The 19,231-nt window shown below is 38.0% G+C and overlaps 1 protein-coding gene across 3 annotated transcripts in view; it reads right to left on the bottom strand.

The window, feature by feature from the left end:
- The window catches only part of pbx1a (pre-B-cell leukemia homeobox 1a), an 84,186-nt gene extending 70,956 nt beyond the window's left edge, over positions 1–13,230 (bottom strand). The window contains exons 1-2 of one of the 3 annotated variants that reach the window (XM_051698788.1): positions 12,570–13,230; positions 11,177–11,250 (exon numbers count right to left, since the gene is read on the bottom strand). In XM_051698788.1, coding sequence (XP_051554748.1) covers positions 11,177–11,250; positions 12,570–12,757 — 262 coding nt within the window. In that variant the 5' untranslated portion in view covers positions 12,758–13,230. The remainder of the gene's footprint in view (positions 1–11,176; positions 11,251–12,569) is intronic. The other 2 variants (XM_051698787.1, XM_051698789.1) reach the window with 2 other exon arrangements.
- Positions 13,231–19,231: the final 6,001 nt, after the last annotated feature.

Genomic DNA, 19,231 nt, shown 5'->3' on the forward strand with positions numbered 1-19,231 from the left:
TTTAGCGTACAGAAAATAATTACCACCCACGTAATTGCACAAGGTGACTGTGTTGCAGTACAGTATCAGAATCACACCATATTGCCTTGCAAAAAATTCATAATTCATCTAGTTTTTGTAAAGAGGAAGCCCACTGAGCTATTGCAAGTCCTTGAATTCCTGGCCACATGAGGGGTTCTGTGTTTCCACTCAATTAAGCTTACTTCAGTGTACAGGGCAGAGCGTGTCATGGTTCTTCAGTGTGTGTGTGGTGTTGTCAGGCGGCTGTGGTAAGCACTGACCCTTGCTAAAGCTCCTGCTCTTCACCCTGCTGTGCTAAAAGCTACCTACACTCTCACTGGCCACCATGTCCGGATGTGATCCAAATCCACCTACTCGTGCTCCGCCTGCACGCTCTGATCCTCCGCAGCCAGGCCGGCATTCGGTCGCATTTGAACACAAATGCCCATCTGCTATGCTAATGCAGGGGACTTTTAAGTTGAAGTGTGTCATTTTTTTATATTTTTTATGTTGAAATACTTCATCTATCTTAATGTGGATAGACAACTACTATTAGTCAGTTGTAGGATGATTGTAGGATGAGTGCTGAGAAATTTTTTGACAAAAAACATGTTTGATGAGTCATAATTTTTTGAAGTTTCGTTTGGTGAACCTAGTGGCACAAATTACACACTGGAGCTTAGAAAGTATCTTCAAAAGTGATTAATGCAATGTAAGGCACAGCAATAAAATCGCTGAAATTGTATTTAATTTTTTTAATTTAATTTAATTTAATGGAACAATTAATCTACAGTATAAGTGTCTTTTAGTCATTGTTTATCATTTCCCTGCAAAATTCAATTTCAAAACTAAAACAGTTTTATACCGTAGTGTTGCCAATCAGATGAAGACACCACACAACTGAGGACGGTGGCTTAATTCATAATTTCTCTCGCTCAGCTCAAGGAGAGAAAATATGTGTACTCGTGTATGTGTTCACCGAGGGGGTAATGCAGGCTCATAGCCAGCCCTTTTGTTTCTCATGGCAGTGCCAGCTTCATTAGCATAAATTAGAATATTTTGTCAAGAGCGACTCATAGCTATGTGTTACCTTCACATAACAACACACATCTTCCCGCACCCTCTGACACCATCTCCTCGCCTGCTGTAACATCTAACCCCCCACTGATTAAAGAGAGTGGAGGGGATCTTTAGCACAGCCACAACATGCCAATACCATTACATTAATCTACATTAGAAACATTCATTACATGATAAACCACTCAGCCAACATGCCTCTTCCCGAGCACACTCTGTATATCACAGCATTTGGTTTAAGTGTATGGAATGAATATGAAAATGCACTTGCCTGTTGAGACATCGCCTCGAGTAAAATACTAAAACATGGTTGAGGCAACACTAAAATTGTATGGTGAAATCTAGCAAAGGTAGAAGATATCTGTGTCATTTTATTACTCTAATACCTACTATCTATGAAATGAAAACGTGTTAACATTTTATAAAACGGAAAGTTCGATTATGACAAAAATCATAATGTATAATTATTGCTCTTGATATTAATTGTAATTATTTCGAATAACAGATATTAGAGGGACAAATGCATGCCAGTTTTTTATTTAGGCTACACATCCAAAACTAGCTGAGAACTTGTGATTACGTAAGACATAAAATGTACATTTGTGTATCATTGAGACTGCTTGTCATTACTAAACATAGCTGATTCTGCATATCTTTCATGCATGTAAAAAAAAAAAAAAAAAACCTGCAAAAAAACGTTACAAATAGAAAATTTCCATGCGACAGGAGCAGACCTAAATGGAATGCTGTAATTCACAATGTTCATGAAATGTTTTTCACAATTTTTTCGATTAATTGATTAGCCCTAATAAATGCACACCTTTGTTGTTCATTCTATATTATTAATGTTCCAAGTCTCTACAGTGCTTGGAAACCGCAAACAGCCTCCCGTTTGGATAATGAACTATATAATTGGCAAAAGAATGGTTAATACTTAATAAATGAATTTAACTCTTTATTGAACACTGGTCACTCAATCTGTGCATGGCAGTGATCTTACCATGAGTAAGGATGACAGTGGTACTCTCACTATAACATGGTCTCTTGTGGCTTATTGCTTTATTTTGGGCTCTGAATCTAATGTAGAGAGTGTGTTAGGTTACAAAGATAATCTGTGTGTGTGGGTTCCTCTACGTTTCACTGAACACAGGATCCAACAGAGAATAAATGTTGATCGGTGTTGATTCCATCCAATGAGCGCATGTCGACTGACAGTGTTCCTAAGCTGCAGTGAAAGGCGGACATTAATCTTGGTCTGGTTTCAGTAGCATATATTAATTTGTGTCATTTTTACTAAGTCGAGTCGGGAAGGGGCGCTCGCCAGTCCGTGTTTGTCTGCTCACAGCAGCGGAAGGGGGGGAGGGGGGTTGACGGCTGGGAGGGATACGGGGTGGGGGGCGTCTTTTATGGATTGCGCCGCTACAACTGCCACTGCCACTGCCACTGCTGTCGTCAAAATCAAACAGCGGGACACGGGAGAACGGCAATTTGCGGCCTTTGAATTAAACTAAATGAACTCCTGGGGTGTTGGTATGGCAACCGTAGATGGAAACGGCCCTGCCTTTTACACTTAAGGCACGTAAGGAAATGAATCAATTGAAATGTGTTTGTAACGATGAGGATTTTGACTGGGTGGAAATGGCAGCGAGCCGTCTGAGCCCTAATGCTGTTATATGGATCACAGCCATTGAGGGGCTGGAGTCTGACTCCACAGAGACAATAACAGCATCTGCAGAGCCTTTTGCTGTAATTCAGTTTTTTACATTGGGCTACAAACTGCACCACGGACTAATATCAGAGAGAAAAAGAGCTCCATCGCAACTGCAAGCAAATTTCCTCTCTAAAGCAATTTTTAATCCAATAAGTGAGTAGATGTTTTCGCTGTAATGGCTCTGAATATGATATCTGTCAGACAACTATGAACAAAGCTCAATTTGCAGAATGGCTGGGTACTGATGCAGCAGATATCCAAACTGGACAGTGCTGTGATGCTTTTATGCACTTTAGATGCATTCATATCTTCTGTAAGGAAATATAAAATGGCCATTTCTATCACTGTCCTTTGCAATAAAACAAACAATCCATATTCTTAGTCAATTCATACAAATACAAAAATCCAGGAATAACATTTGTGATGCCACAATCTAGAGTCCTCAGCAAGATTAATTTAATGTGTTTTGATGACCTTCAAAACTCACAATAACACACTCAGAGACAAGGGGAGCAATAAAAGTTTAGAAAACTGGATCAAATGAAATAAAGATTTTGGATCAGGAAGACATAAGCATCATCCCACATACTAGAACACTACTGAAATAGATATTAACACCATTGAAACATTATTTTAACAATTTTATAAAACCACTATTTACAACACTATTTAAAATTAGCGACTGAATGTGATTACAAGTTGTCACAATTAGAGTGACCGTGTTTGAACAGTTTAACTGACACTAAATACCACAGATAAAACTAGAAAATACCATTATATAACATAGCAATGAACAGCAGCATTTAACTAAATATTGAATTTTTGTTAAAGTATTGTAATAAATAATATTATTTAGTATATCACTGCAAAGAGTGGGTCTGCACAGAGATTCTAATGAATTGGTGAATATTTTCTTTGAACAATCCAAACAAACCAATTTGTAACGAGACATCCCAACTTCCCAAGCACATTTTTTGGATTATTAAACTATTACACTCGGTTGCAAAGATACACAAGCATTACAATATTAAATTCACGCTACGCAGTTACTCATTGGAAGAAGTATCTCCTTACCGTAAAAGTTCTGAAAGGGCCGTTTCTCAGTATATGGGGGCCCTAAGCTAAATCAGGCCCACCGAAGAATGACACCACAATACAGTCTTCAATAAATGTGTATATAAACAAAAAATTTACAATAAATTAACAAAAATTTAACAATAAATAACTATACAAATTAAGAATAAATTACTATAAATGACAATAAATAACTATATACAGTGGAAATAGCACTTTCAACATACAGCCAACAGAACAGCTGGTGTGCATTATTGAATTTCATACAGAATTTCTCCCTTCCATCTTGGGCCACAAGGGGGCCCCCTTCAACTGTCTTATTGAGCCATAACAGCTGCCTGAGTCTTACTCGCGGCTTTTAGTATATTAAAAACAAAAACAAACAAAACAAACATTCTTTGCGGGGCCCACTGGTAGCTCAGGGGCCCAAAGCGGTCGCTTATACCACTTATAGATAGAAATGGCCCTGCTCTCATGCTAAGGAAAAATGTAGCAAATATAAATGTAGTAATGTAGTAAGTATTGACCGTCCACAGGAGGAAAGCGCCTCCCACACAAAAAGCACTCCTCCACTATTCACCTGGGCAACCTGTTATCAGAGCTAATTAGAGACTCCCACATCCGTTATACATTTCTGTAATTAGGCTCTTAAAACATGATTAACATGTCTCAATTATGCCAGTCATCATTTGCATAATTTATAAAGAGCTCTAATTGTGAGTGAGTTTAGATTTAAAGCTGCATAATAACAGAAACACACAGGAAACATTATGCTGCTACTGAGGTATGTCCGTTCCAACGGCCCTAAGTATGATTAGCAATCACGTTCTAAATAAAACAGGAGGAGGAGAGAGACTCCCCTCATGTATCTGCAGTACACACAATATTTCTCCGCAATTCACAGCGATAGTCGTTAGATATCTTGCCATATCACAAATCACGCGCCACACACCGAACAAATGAGTTATGGAATGAAGCAACCCAAACTGTATTAAGCACGCCATTGCAAACACTATGAATACAACAAATAAAGGTAAAAGAAAATTGCGAATACAAAGTGGAAAATTACAGCAATGCAAATGTAAATATTAAACCTACAGTGCGAGAGCAATGTACCAAAATACACCCTTACAAAACGTATTCTCTGTACTTGTGTCTTTATCTTGTAAATGCAATATTAATATATCAAGGACAGACAGAAATTTCACAGTTGAGGCTTGTTAAAGGCAATTAATCACTAAGGTTGAGACAAGGGTGGAGATACACGAGGTTTTATCATTTACTTGACATGAGATGCGAGCAAGGACATGGTTGTTAGTGTCTGCACGTGTCAGGTTAGATGATAGAAGCTAGAGCTCCCTATATGTCCAATAACATCCTGCTAGGATGTGTACTTTATGTCCTGTGTTGTGACATGCAATACTCCATCTAAATCCAATCTTTTATCATTATTATGTGTGCAGATTTTATGATATTTATTTTAGCATACTATAGAAATTAACATTTTACAATAATTGAGAGACTACATGGAATGTGTGTACTCTTATTAATTAATTTGGCACACAGCAGGACCATTTAAAATGAGCTAGTGAAGGCTAAAGTGTGTTAAAAATTTTGAAAAAATTAAGAGAAATGGTGACTAGTTACAGAACTTAAGGTACTGTACACTCTTTTGCTTATACATACATATAAATTTTAACCTAAAATCTTGATGTTGATTAAAAAATAATAATAATAATTCAAATTGAGGCCTCGACTTAACAAAATATTTAATTTTGAAAGGCAAACTTAAATGAACTGTTCTTATTCATTTGATTAATATCATGCCTTTAACTGAGCCACCAAACACAGGAAACATTTCTACTCGGAATCACATTTAACACCGGCTAGTGATTTAAGGCCCTGTGAGTTCATGCCAAGTTTAAATTTAGTTCTAAAGTGAAGTTTATTTTTTAAAGCTCTGTTCATGATAGGGAAATGTATAGTGATGTATGTCCATGTGAAACAGGCCTGATGAAGGCCCCAAGGGTAAAGCAGACCACCGGTCTGAAATCTGATACCCAAAAACGTCCAAGTTAATGTTAACCCACCCACACACACACACACACACACACACACGTTGGTGCGGCTATCCTTATGAGGACTCTCCATAGACATAATGATTTTTATACTGTACAAAATATAGATTCTATCCCCTAATTCTACCCCTAAACCTAACCCTCAAAAAAAACATTGTTTAGTATGTTTTTTAAGCAATTTGAATTATGGGGACACTAGAAATGTCCTCATAAACCACATTTATAGCATAATACCCCCAAACCCGCCCACACACACACATAGTGACCGCACATTTCCAATAATGCACAAAAAACACAAATGCACAAACGCTTTAAATCAGCGTTTCTAAACACTCAGAGCCCAGAATTTACATTGGACATCAAGTGGTGACCCCACACAGTGCCAAAACTGTTTATCATACAAAAGTAAACAATAATGTCCTTAACATCAAACATTGAAATGTATTAATATTACCATGTTCTGCATTATTTATAATATTAAAATATGCAAAAATGACATATAGGCTTAATAGGAAAATAGACCATTTTGTTAACACATAAACAACTACAGAAATGTGATTTACCACCATAACACATGGAACAAACACTTGGCCAAATATTGTATTAGAATATCAGACATTAGTATTAACGACTGGTGACTGGTGAATTTGAATTTTTGAATTTAAAAGTTTGAATGGATATAGATCCTTTAACAGCAACACCAAAAGATATGGGGAAACTTCTTTTCCTCCCTTTTAAAAGTTGATAAGCCTATTTTTTTTTTTTTTTTACTATTTAGTGAACTATGCACAATTACATGGTTAGTTGCATTGATTATTTATATTTAGCATTGTTTTTTCCCTGCTGTCTGCAACCCTATTACAACAGACTTGTGACCCACTTTTGGGTCACGACCCACCAGTTGACAACCACTGCTTTAAATAATCTTTCCTCGTGGGTATTGTTTAAAGGCCCCCACCCCGGCATCACGTCCTGTTCTATGAGCCGCATTACAGTGCCATGCTTGTTTATACTCGCACGCCAGCCTGTGCCGTGTTAGCTCAGTCAGGCCCTGTGTAAAAATACACGAAGAGGTCAGGAGTTCAGGCCTGCTCTGTCTGCTGCTGGCACACCGGACTGCTTCGCTTGTCAGCTGCTTGCCAGAGGAGGGCTCATCACCACTGCATCCTCTCGCACTGCTGTCAACACACCAACACCACTAACACACCACCAACGTTGCACCGCGCAACGCGTGGTTCAGGCCGGGCGACTCGCAGCCATGTCAATCTCAGCAAGACGGCCATAGGTTAAGAAAAATTACAAGAGCCATGTCCCCCAACACGTCTGCATGTTGAAATATATTAGCACAAAGAGAATTTATTATTCCTGTCGAAGTAATTGTGTTGTGTCTGAATATGAATTATGAGTTGTGCTGAAAGCAGTTGATCCAAACCTCCATAGTTCTTGTAAATCAAGGTTACTGTGTGATGAAAAAGTTCATTTTTTTAAATGTGGAGCCACTGTTTCATTGAGACTAGCCCTCAGTCGGCTCGGTGACCTCCACAGTCTGTTATAAAAGCTGAGACACCACTGTTCCACAGCACGCTATGCCATTTCAACAAAACACACCGGCTACGGATTTAATAACCTCGCTTTTTCTGTAATTCACCTGGGACTCCACGGCTTCAACAATGTAAAACCATGAAAGAGGCTGACTCTTTATTAAAAACATTTTTTTTTAAAAGAGCCAGATAAAAATGGTGGCTGCTCTCGTTTGGGCGCTCTGCACTCAGCATATTTGCAGTAAATGTCACGACTGAGGTTTTTTCTCAGTGGCGGTGGCGGATTTTTAGTGCTGTCTGTCTGCGCAGTGTGAAATTACACCCTCACATTAAAAAGGGGCGGAAGTGAACTGAGGTACAGCTCACGGCTAATTCTGAAGGAGAGAGAGCATGTGGGTTTCAAATGTACATGGACCTTTCAAATCAAACCATCAGTGCTCGGGTTAATTTATTTTCAGTGTTTGCTAAACCATGTTGCCTAAAGCAGTACAAACATTATCTGTCCAAACCCCACCAGAGTTAAAAACTGCATTTCAAAAGCAAAAAATGACACCCAAAGACATGGAATCTATTTATTTTCTTTCTATTTTTGGAGTTATGTTTCTTTAGTTACAATCAGTCAGCTGTCAATAGCATCATCCTTTAAAGCATCAAAAGCAGCTAACACTTATTTTTCGTGAAAGTTGTGTGCTTCAGAACTCAATTCCCAAGCCTAGGGTTTAAAAATCTACTAAAATAGCCAACAATAGTTTGCAAAGGGCTGTGCCTGAATATTTGACGCTTTAAATAAAACAAATATATTGGTAACACTTTACAATAAGGTTCAGTTTGTTATCATTAAAATATGCATTATGTATCAATGAAATATTTTGTACAAAATTAATTGATCTTGGCTGATGTTACTTTAATTAAATACAGTTGTTCATTGTTACTTCACGTTAGTTCATAATGCATTAATTAATGATAACATATACAACTTTACATTTTAAAAACCAGCCTGATCTCCTGAACATTACGTGACAGTGGCACCATTTTAGCAAAATGAAATTACGTGCCTTTTTACAAGTTTTGCTGCAGTTTCCCAGTGAAATGTCCAGTAAGGGGGTGCCAAAAGCGAGTGAAATGGTGTCATAATCAGACAAGGTTTTTAAGGTGATTAGATGGAAGTTTTTAATGAGTAAAACATACCTCCCTAACCTAAAACTTTAACCTAAACCTTACCAATAGTGTTCTAAAATCAAATGAGAGGTAAACAAAACAGACATCCTTACCCTAAACCAACACTAAAACCTAACCGATAGTGTCCAAAAACAAAATTCAAAATGAAAAGCACATTTTCTGAAGCAACCAGGTCATCTTGTGTTGCTTTTTTGACACTTTGTCTCACGTGTCAGCTTGCGTGTTTGGCTGGGCTCAAACCACAGACTTCCAAATCCAAAGTCCAACACTCTTTGAGGTGAGCTACCACAGAAGCTAATAATTTTGGAATAAGTGTATAAATGTAGGTCAGTCTGTAATACAAGCGTTAAAATGTGTCATTTTTCAAATGAGTTCTCTAGAGTTAATTTCACCAAGAAAACTGCAGCAAAATGTAGAACGTGGCGCGTAAAAGTCATTTTTCAAAAATGTTGTTATAGTAATGTTCATTCTATGAGACAAGGTTGCAAAAATGTATTAATTTGTTGAAATTAACATTAAGATTAATAAGTGCTGTAAAAGTCTTTGTTAGTCCATGTAGTTAACTAATGTTAATGAATACAGCCTTGTATATTTATTGGAAAAGAATACTGTACGTGTTTGCCCTCCTTTTTCACTTAAAAATTGCCTTCCTCTCATTTTCAACAACTAGAAAATTATTTTTTAGAAATTAGAAAGTTTATGAACTTAATCTTACAAAAAAAAAAAAAAAAAAAAAAAAAAAAAAAAAACATTGAAATCAGCTTTTGTTATTACTTGTATACAAACACTGATCAAATGCAAGTAGGTTTGATTTGGATGATCCATTGCTCCTAATGAAGTCCTGAGAGAGACAGACAACCGCGGCACAACTGAGGAAGCAGAGCTGATCTCCCCCTCCAACAAAAACAACACCAGGGCTGCATTCAATTACAAACAAAAGCTCTACATGAGGTGTAGGGGGAAGCATTGTGCACTGGAGTATGAAGAGGATAATATAGACAAAACAAAGACAGCCCCACAACAAACAAACAACTAATTCACATACAGGAAAGTGACATCCCAATAAGCCTTCACAACTGTAATTCGAAAAAAAAAAAAAAAAAAGCCTGTTAGTTTCAGATGCTCTCTATGTTATCTTCTAAACCCAACATTTTTAATAGAGTGTTTGGAAAGCCATGAGCCTAACGGGGTTCCTCTCTCCAGTCAAAAGCCCTACAGGTTCCTGGTTGCCAGGAACTGTGGGAAGAGAAGCAGGAGCAAAAAGCCAGGAAGAGGTCCAAGTCACTTTGTTCTTCATCTTAGAAACGAACTCTGAATGAACCCAAGGTGACGCCAGGCAGTTCAATGAGCCAGGCATAACTCTTTCCCTCCTTGGAGAACCTTGCTAAACAAGAGCAGGAATAAAGAGACCAAAGCTATCCTAGTGCCATGACACCCCTCTGATCCTTGACTTTGTGGCTCATCTAAGCCCTCCTCATTCGGTCAGAATTTCACTCGGAATGGGGGTAACCTCTCCACTGAAGCGCCTTTCAGACAATGTGGCAGAGAGCCAACCTGAGCTTCCAAGTAATAAAATCATTGTAAATTACACTTTGGGGCTTATTAGTAGGAAGATATGGTGCCGTTTTACTTTGTCATTTATTGCTGATTGTCATTAAAAAGCCTGAAAAGCTTCGCTCTGGGACGATCGCATAATCAAAACAGCATGTTCATTTCAACTTAATGGATAGGGGTCCTGGTCTACTTTCTGGAGGCTCATAGCTACATTTTGTGCAACCAAAAACTTTAAAACTTATCCATTAACAGTTTAGCATCTGTATCTTGCCAGAGAGCGCAGAAAAACGGGATGTCGCAAGGAGTTGAGTTTATAAAACTAAGATGGGCATTATCAAAACCATGAGGCAGAACATTTTAAACGTTCAGATGTTGGTGTGAAGAAAACCAAGAGTGCAATGACATAATAAAATCACATATTCCGAACTGAAGCCACTGATATTCTCATATGCTGAAGATAAAGGCTTTAAAAGTTATGAAAACACAAAAAATAACTTGAAAAAGCCACAGCAATAATGCTCAGAGCAGCATAACCCAATCCTTTATACTCTGAAATGTTGAATGCTGTATTAAGAAATACACTTCTGCTCAGCTGTGCAAATTATAACCATAGCACACAAAATAATAATAGCTATCTATTTGAGGAATTGGAATACTCTGTCTAAATCGCTGGATATTTTAATTGCATGGATTTTAGTGTTTTTATTATGATATCAAATATTTTTAAACTTTGACACTGTGCAGTTTTGACTCTAATTGAGAATTCTTCTTTATCTAAATCTCTAATAATGCACATTCTCATAAGACACACAGTACATCACTCTATTATAGAGCTCTGTACTCTACCAAAACATCCATGTTTCAATTTTCAGCTTAATGTAATAACTGGATTTAAACAAAGAGAGTATGAGTACATATCTGCAAGTTTTTTCTTCTCCTCTATATGTAAAACACAAACCCACCTGTTTTTTCTTTTATTTCACAAAGGACGTTGAAAAGAGCCGGCTTCATTCTGTGACAATTCAGTGCATGTTTCCTAAAAATACAAACAGAAAATAAATACCAAGCCATCACTATGCGTGACCTGTCAAAGTTGTCAAAATACAGACTTTAGGCTTAGAAGGAATGTGTGCTATGCTTGATGCAGAAGTGTTTTTAAGCGTTTTACAAATGGCATTTATAACCGACAACTGACAAGTGGTTCTAAATTGTGTATCACTCTTTGGAAGTGATGCACGTGCATGAAATAAGCAAGAAAACTATATCAGAAAATATAAATATTAAATCTGCATCATGCAACACGAAACGCAAATAGTGAAGTGTAATTACAATGAAATACTCTTCTATTTAAGTTGAATGGGAATCTTACTTTAAAGACACTAGCTAAACTAAATTGTGAATAAATCCCAAAACCATTTTTTTTTAAAGACAGATTAGTGTAAAAGTATTTCAAGCCACATTGCAATTATTAGAAAAGGCTTTCCAGTCCATTTACAGTGGTTAAATTGAATTCTGATTCAACTAAATCCTGTTTGTCTCACATCGGACATGTTTGCATTTATTTCTAATGATTTTACAATGTGCAAACACTACTTGTATTCTAGTCTTTTAGAAACACCTGTGTAAACAGAATTACTTGACTAAAAGGGTCAAGTCCATGTTTTCAACACCTCAGACAACGCAATTTGTAATATCTTATTGCTACTTACTGTCAGTTCATGTGTTTTACTACGTTAAAAAAACATTAATGTGAAAATAAAATTTTTAACAATATTCCTCAAAGAAACTAAGTAGGCTACAGAAATCATACAGTACATGCCACATTTGAATTGTTTATGCCATATGGACTTTCCCGACATATACCTTTACATTTCTAAGTATGCACACTCAGAAACAAGTATTCCCTTTGCTTAGTGCTTAAAAGGCTTGCGGTCCAATAAATAAACTAGGACCGGATCCATCCGCAACATGCAGTAAGTCTATGTGGCACTGAATCAATGCGTTTTCTCATTGGTAACCTGCGAGATCCAGAACGACTGGAAATCGAAACGGTGCATCTGGAAAGAAGACAGATCGGATTGTGCACAGCGGCGCTTCGATGTGGCTGCAATATTTTTTAAATGCAAAAAAATATAGTGTTATATGTTTATGCATGAATAAAAGTTTCAAAGAAGACGCATAAGGGAAAGTTTGTAATATTGTGTCAGCGCGCTTTGCGCGGCGCGTAAATATAAAACACTCGAAAATGTTAACCATCTGACTTGTTAAATACTGCCGATGTGTTTCAGTACAGTACAGTGTGAAGTTAACAATAATAAGGCATACATTGGCATGCATACATTCTGAAATATCTACCTCGCCTGTGCTTCGTCCAGACTTTGGTCGGTTATGGTCATGATTTGTTGTAATATGTCTCCAATGTCCTGTTTTCTTCCCTCGCCGTCCGCTCCTCCCGTGCCATCCTGCATATGCTGCGCCAGGCCGGGGTGTCCGGTCATGCCCACCCCATGAGAGGAGTGCATCAACCGGGGCTGATCATCCATCCTTGCCGTTGTTCTCTGGACTCAGTAGACTTTCTGTCTTCTTGCCTAATAGAAGGAAAATTCCTTCAGAAAGCCCCTTGAACTCTCTCCGTCACTCCTCCTTTTCTTTCTTGATCTGTTGAGCTTGCTTACAACACGGAGAGGGAGAGTAGGGAGAAAAGGCAACGCTCCCTCTCTCTCTCACACACACACACACAGGGAGATACACACGCACAGCTGGTTTGGGTGAAATCTGATCTGGCGATCTGCTTTAGGACCAAGCCACTCCTACTCTTGTTACCAAAGCCAAGACGACAGAACCCAACTTTCTCGGGCTGCTCTAATCCTGAGTAATCTGCAACATTTACGCGTAACTCCTTGTTCCCTTTGACAGCTTTACGACTGAAACAGGTTTAAGACGTGCTTTGAGGGCGTTAAACGTGGGGAGAGAAGTGCTTTTGTTTCGCACAGGTCTGCTGGCAACACTGACACATAACAGGCGGCACCGCCCACCAACACTGATACACAACAGAATGCCCCGCCCACCAACGTTGATTTATATGACGGGGTTCCGCCCACCTGTCTGTGATTGGTGGAGAACACGCTGTTGCTCCCGCCCCGGTTCTTCCGCGATACGTCAATCATTTTCCAGAGAGGAAGGTGGGTCGTCGTAATAAGCTTTAAGATGTGGCGTTAGCGCTGGGACTCGACAGGGTGGTAACATGATGATGGATAGAGGCTGAACATGAAAATAAATAATGGTGCTTGGAGCAAAGGCTCTGCCTCCGCTCTTCCCCACTTCGAACCAGGACGGGACCACCGTTTTATCTCAGTCTGTTAATGAATGAAGTCATTTAAGATGTGCATCACTTGGTTTTCATTTACCTGTGTTCATTTATGTGTTTGACTGGGCTTGTAAAGCGACTTCTGAATCATTTAAAGTCCCAGCAGTACATAAATTATATTAGGTATATTATAATATTATACTGTCAAGTGACTCTCTTTTTTATGAAAATCATACATGCTCTGGAAAAAAATTAAGATTCCACTGCAAAATTATCAGTTTCTCTGGACTGACTATTTATAGGTGTGTTTGAGTAAAATGAACATGTTTTTTTTATTCTATAAAGTACTGACAACATTTCTCCCAAATTCCAAATAAAAACTGTCATTTAGAGCAGTTATTTGCAGAAAATGACAACTTGTCAAAATAACAATAAAGATGCAGTGTTATCAGACCACGAGTAATGCAAAGAAAACAAGTTCATATTCATTTTTAAACAACACAATACTAATGTTTTAACTTAGGAAGAGTTCAGAAATCAATATTTGGTGGAATAACCCTGATTTTCAATCAGAACTTTCATGTGTCTTGTCATGCTCTCTTTCAGTCTTTCACATCGCTGTTGGGTGACAGTATGCCACTCCTGGCGCAAAAATTCAAGCAGCTCAGCTTTGTTTGATGGCTTGTGGCCATCCATCTTCCTCTTGATCATATTCCAGAGGTTTTCAGTGGGGTTCAGGTCTGGAGATTGGGCTGGCCATGACAGGGTCTTGATCCGGTGGTCCTCCATCCACACCTTGATTGACCTAACTGTGTGGCATGGAGCATTGTCCTGCTGGAAAAACCAATCCTCAGAGTTGGGGAACATTGTCAGAGCAGAAAGAAGCAAGTTTTCGTCCAGGATAACCTTGTGCGTGGCTTGATTCATGCAACCTTCACAAAGACAAATCTGCCCGATTCCAGCCTTGCTGAAGCACCTCAGATCATCACTGATCCTGTGTGGCAGGACAATGCTCCATGCCACACAGCCAGGTCAATCAAGGTGTGAATGGAGGACCAACGTAAGTTAAAACTGTAGTATTGTGTTGTTTAAAAATGAATATGAACTCATTTTCTTTGCATTATTCGAGGTCTAAAAACACTACATCTTTTTTGTTATTTTGACCAGTTGTCATTTTCTGCAAATAAATGCACTAAATGACAGTTTCTATTTGGAATTTGGGAGAAATGTTGTCAGTAGTTTGTAGTTTAAAACAAAAAATTTCATTTTACTCAAACACATACCAATAAATAGTAAATCCAGAGAAACTGATAATTTTGCAGTGGTCTCTTAATTTTTTCCAGAGCTGTATATATGTAGTCGGTCCTGCTTGACCTGCTCTGAGCGGGATTCAAACTGGCAACAAAACGACATAGTAGGCGGGTGCACTAACAAGGAGGCTAAAGGCTACAGCCCCTTGCATCAGTCACTAGTGCGCCTCTTGAGGCCAGGGAATTGAGGTTTATACATACCGCACAGCTATCACGTACCAGCTGGCAGGCTCCCATTATATATATATGTGTAACATGAGCCAGCCAGCTGGTACGTGATAGCTGTGCGGTATGTATGTGGTAGCTGATTACAAGTAAATAAAAATGTTATTTAATCCAATTACAAATACTTTATTTTTGTAATCGGATTATGTAAGCAGACTACAGTTACTTTTTGTAGATTACATGATTATATATTAACAAGGCAATGGCAGTAAATTGTTAATAATTGATTGATCATCCTAATCATTCTCTTTTTTTTTTTCCATTTTATGATTGTTTTAATGTTGATTTTATGGTCATTAATGTTCGTAATGTTGCTAATGATTTATGCACTTAAAATTAACTTGATGTCTCAGTGTTTTGAATTATAAACTTTGGCCATGCATTGTCATTGCTGTTAGATTTAATGTTTATTTCATTCATGTAATGTTTTATGCACTTTTTAAAAATGTCGATAGGATCTTTTTTTGTGAGGCTCATTTTCTTAGTAACAAAGAATGGAATACATTTTCGTCCTCTTTGTGCTTTTATGTTAGAATGATTATCCTACTCAAATATATATATATATATATACTGTGTGATTTTCAATTTTAATAAAGAAGAAGAGTCACTTTGAAGTATAATGTATATGTGTAGATAAAGACACCACGGCCACTCAATGTATCTTGGAAAATGTATCTGACAGGCAGTTTGCTCAGTCATGTGGTCTATTTAACTGTATTAAATTCACTGGCTATTGACATGGAGCTCAGAATGTGGCAGAAATGTCACGCTCTGGCTGCAGGTGCCGGGAAAAGGACCAATAAAGAGAGCGTTAAAGAGGCCGTTTCTGATGTCTGAGTACCCTTCAATGGAGCAAATATTTCAGGAGTGATGTCTCATCGCTGTGCTCGACATATGAGGTGTGCCACCTTCCATTATGTTCCTTATGAGAAATGACACCACTTTTTAAACCGGCCTACTTAGGAGGCAACTTCTGACTTATGCTGTGATCATACAGGTAATATCACAACTTTTTTATTGGATACAAAATAATCAATTTCTGAGAGCAAGCGGATATGTGCAGGATAATGTTGAAATCTTTCAAAGTATTATGACTAGAGACACTATTCAGAGCTCATTTTGACTCAATTCAGGCCTGTTTTAAAAATGCTGTTTTGATTGGAAGATGATGAATGCTTCATTAAGTAAAAAGCCCCTTACTTCCAAAGTTGAGATAACAAGTGCAAAATTTAAATTTCCTAAGCATAAATGTGATTGTACATGTAATTTTTATTTCATTCTAAAGAGTTTAATAATAGTAAAAGTAAAGTAAAATCTTTTTAAGTGAATTGACAGACCATTAAATTCTCTAACAATAGAAACACCTTGGTGAATCATGACAAAAATGTAATCTGTACAAAAATAAATTTTTTACACCTAGGAAGAAGTTAAATCGATCCATCAGATTTCTCATTAGATGAGGAAAAGAAGGAACTAGTTAATGATACAAGGAATTGGCCCTGCTCCTGCGATAGTATCTGAAGATTGCCGAGCTGGAACAGATGTATAGGCTAAGTGACCTTCCTCTGTGGAACCAGACTCAATGATTGTCTGACCTCTTCACAGCTATAGCCCACAGCCAGAACAGCCTCTACAACATCAAGCACTATAGCCTCACTGCTCAATGTCAAACATCTTTACAGCGAAAAAGAAAAGAATACAGTGCTTTTTGCAGCAAGTATTGATTAACAAACAGTTAGCTACATGTCTGGAAATGTTAGTAGAGGAACCCATAAATGAAACTGCTGCATAAACAGCATGGATATCTCATGTTAATAAGGAAAAATGCTAGATCAGCCATGGATATAATCCTTTTGCCATATTTGAGCATTTGCCGGTCATTCTAGCAATGTCAGAAATTGCGCACACATTAAAAAAACTGATGTCCAGTCTGAATTTACAATGAGCATCACGCAGCAAATAACGCACTTACAGATATTTGACATTCTCTTGTAGATGCTTGAACTCTTGTGGTTTGAATTTAGAGTAGTTCAGTTTTCCCTACCGATCAGCACTTCTGTATTCCCAATGGTGAGAAAAGCACATTGTGCTGTTGCTGAACACTTTTCTAGCTCACTCGTTTCATTCATATTTATGCCAGCTCATCTAAATTGTCCTTTCTAATAACGTTTGATCTGCATACTCCCACTTATATCGAGCACATTCATCTCTTTCAAAGCTATGGGAACATTAAATTTTTTTTTTGAGCAAAGTGGGCCTGAATAGTCAAAATAAATTCTCAGGGAATTAAATATTAGTGAACTTTGCTTTGCCCTCTCAATCTTGCCATTGGCAATCTTCAACGCCAGATGATAGAAAAGATGATGAAAGGGAGAGACCTAAGGTTATGGTGTCATAAGAAGAAGAGGCTATACGATGACAAGGGAGCCGGCACTATTGGCATGTTATAAAATGTGTCAGTACATTATATTGGGAACAGCATTCCAGAAGCTCTGGGTTTTGTGTTCAAAAGAAGTACTTGGGGGTTGATCTGCATCAATCATTTATTATTATTAAGTAAGATATTAGATTCTTATCACCTTCCTCATGCCACAGTGTAACAGAGGCTGAGTAAAGCAGCTCATGACATGTGTATTGATCACCGCTGCATGGTGAGTGTGGACCAGGTTGAGAAGACATTGTTGCAAACTTCAAGTACATCTCTCAGGGGGAGGTTGTGATGAAATATTCAGTTGTTTGGGGCGCAGTATCCCCTAAGCATGTATAAAAGGCAGTGTGAAATAGAGAGACCAGGACACTGCTTGAGTCCGCATCAAGTGCAAACCTGAAAAACCTCTCCATATTGTAGACTTAAGATGGGGATAGAGGAATTAAACTTTCATTGAGCTTTATGGGTTACAGGCCTGCAGTTGATTCAGCAGTTTGCTCTTTTCTAAAGTCTAGAGATGAGAAGAAATATACTTGTTCACTTTGCATTGCATCAGTAAGCAAAAAGTGCTTTTTTATTATCATTTATTACCTAATAGTAATGTTATAAATACAGCAAAAACACAAACCCCTGACTGGTTTTGAACTTGATTGAAGCAGGTACACTTTTATGTCCAGTTATTTCATTTGCAAAATGCTGTTTTCCATTGTAAACTGCTGAAATGTTGGTTACTCGGTAACTTTAACTCATCAAAATGCGCCCTTTTCGAATGTTTCTCCCGAGCATCCCCCCACAAGGCTGTCAGTTTCCTGGGCCATTGTAAGGACACACGCTATGCAGCTTCTCCTGACCACAGGAAAGAGGGAGCGGGACCTGTCATAAAGCATTCTCATTTACGGCTGCAGGGTGGATGCCTGGAGGAATAGAGAGAGAGAGAGAGAGAGAGAGAGAACACTACTGTAAATGTCAAGAGATGCTACTGGAAGGCCACTCAGCACCTCCCACTCTCCCATGTGAAAAGGCCACTTAGAGCAGTGGGCAGATAGCAGCTGAGTTTATGTGCTGACCCAGCGCTCCAAATCAAACTTACAAATAGCAGGGGTTGGGCAGGCTGGGGCGACCGAGGTGGGGGAAACAGGGAGAGAAAGACATTGAAGGAGAGAGCGAGAGAAATGAAGAAAGTAGAAAAATACTAAGAGAGCAACCTACATGTTTAGCCTTGACAGTACATCTGTGGTAACAAATAAATCAACTTGTTTTATGCTGTGGATAGTAGTAATTGCAATTAACTGCAATTGTTACTACCACAAAAAAATATGTGTCCCTCTTTTTCTTTTTTTTTAAAAAAAAGGTTCCAGTGAGGCACTTACAATGGAAAAGAATGAGGCCAATACGTTAACTCTGAAATACTCATATTTCAAAAATATAGCCACAAGATGTAAACAATATGCAAGTTAACATGATTTAGTGTCATACAATTGATTAATAACCTTTTCTGTGTAAAGTTATATGCAATTTTAAACTTTGTTGCCATGACGACATATGCGTAAACCCTGTAATCCACCAAGAACAGTCCCCCACAAAAACTCCAATTTAAATAACTTTACAGCTCAAATAATACACAAGTTTTAACAAAATAATTATGTATTTTTATAAAATTATAATCGTCACATTTCTGCTTTTAAACGCTCCTAAAAATTGGCCCCATTCACTTCCATTTTTAAGTGCCTCATTGTAACCTCGATTT

Source organism: Myxocyprinus asiaticus, chromosome 5 (assembly GCF_019703515.2).
Source record: "Myxocyprinus asiaticus isolate MX2 ecotype Aquarium Trade chromosome 5, UBuf_Myxa_2, whole genome shotgun sequence".
NCBI classification, from domain to species: Eukaryota; Metazoa; Chordata; class Actinopteri; order Cypriniformes; family Catostomidae; genus Myxocyprinus; species Myxocyprinus asiaticus.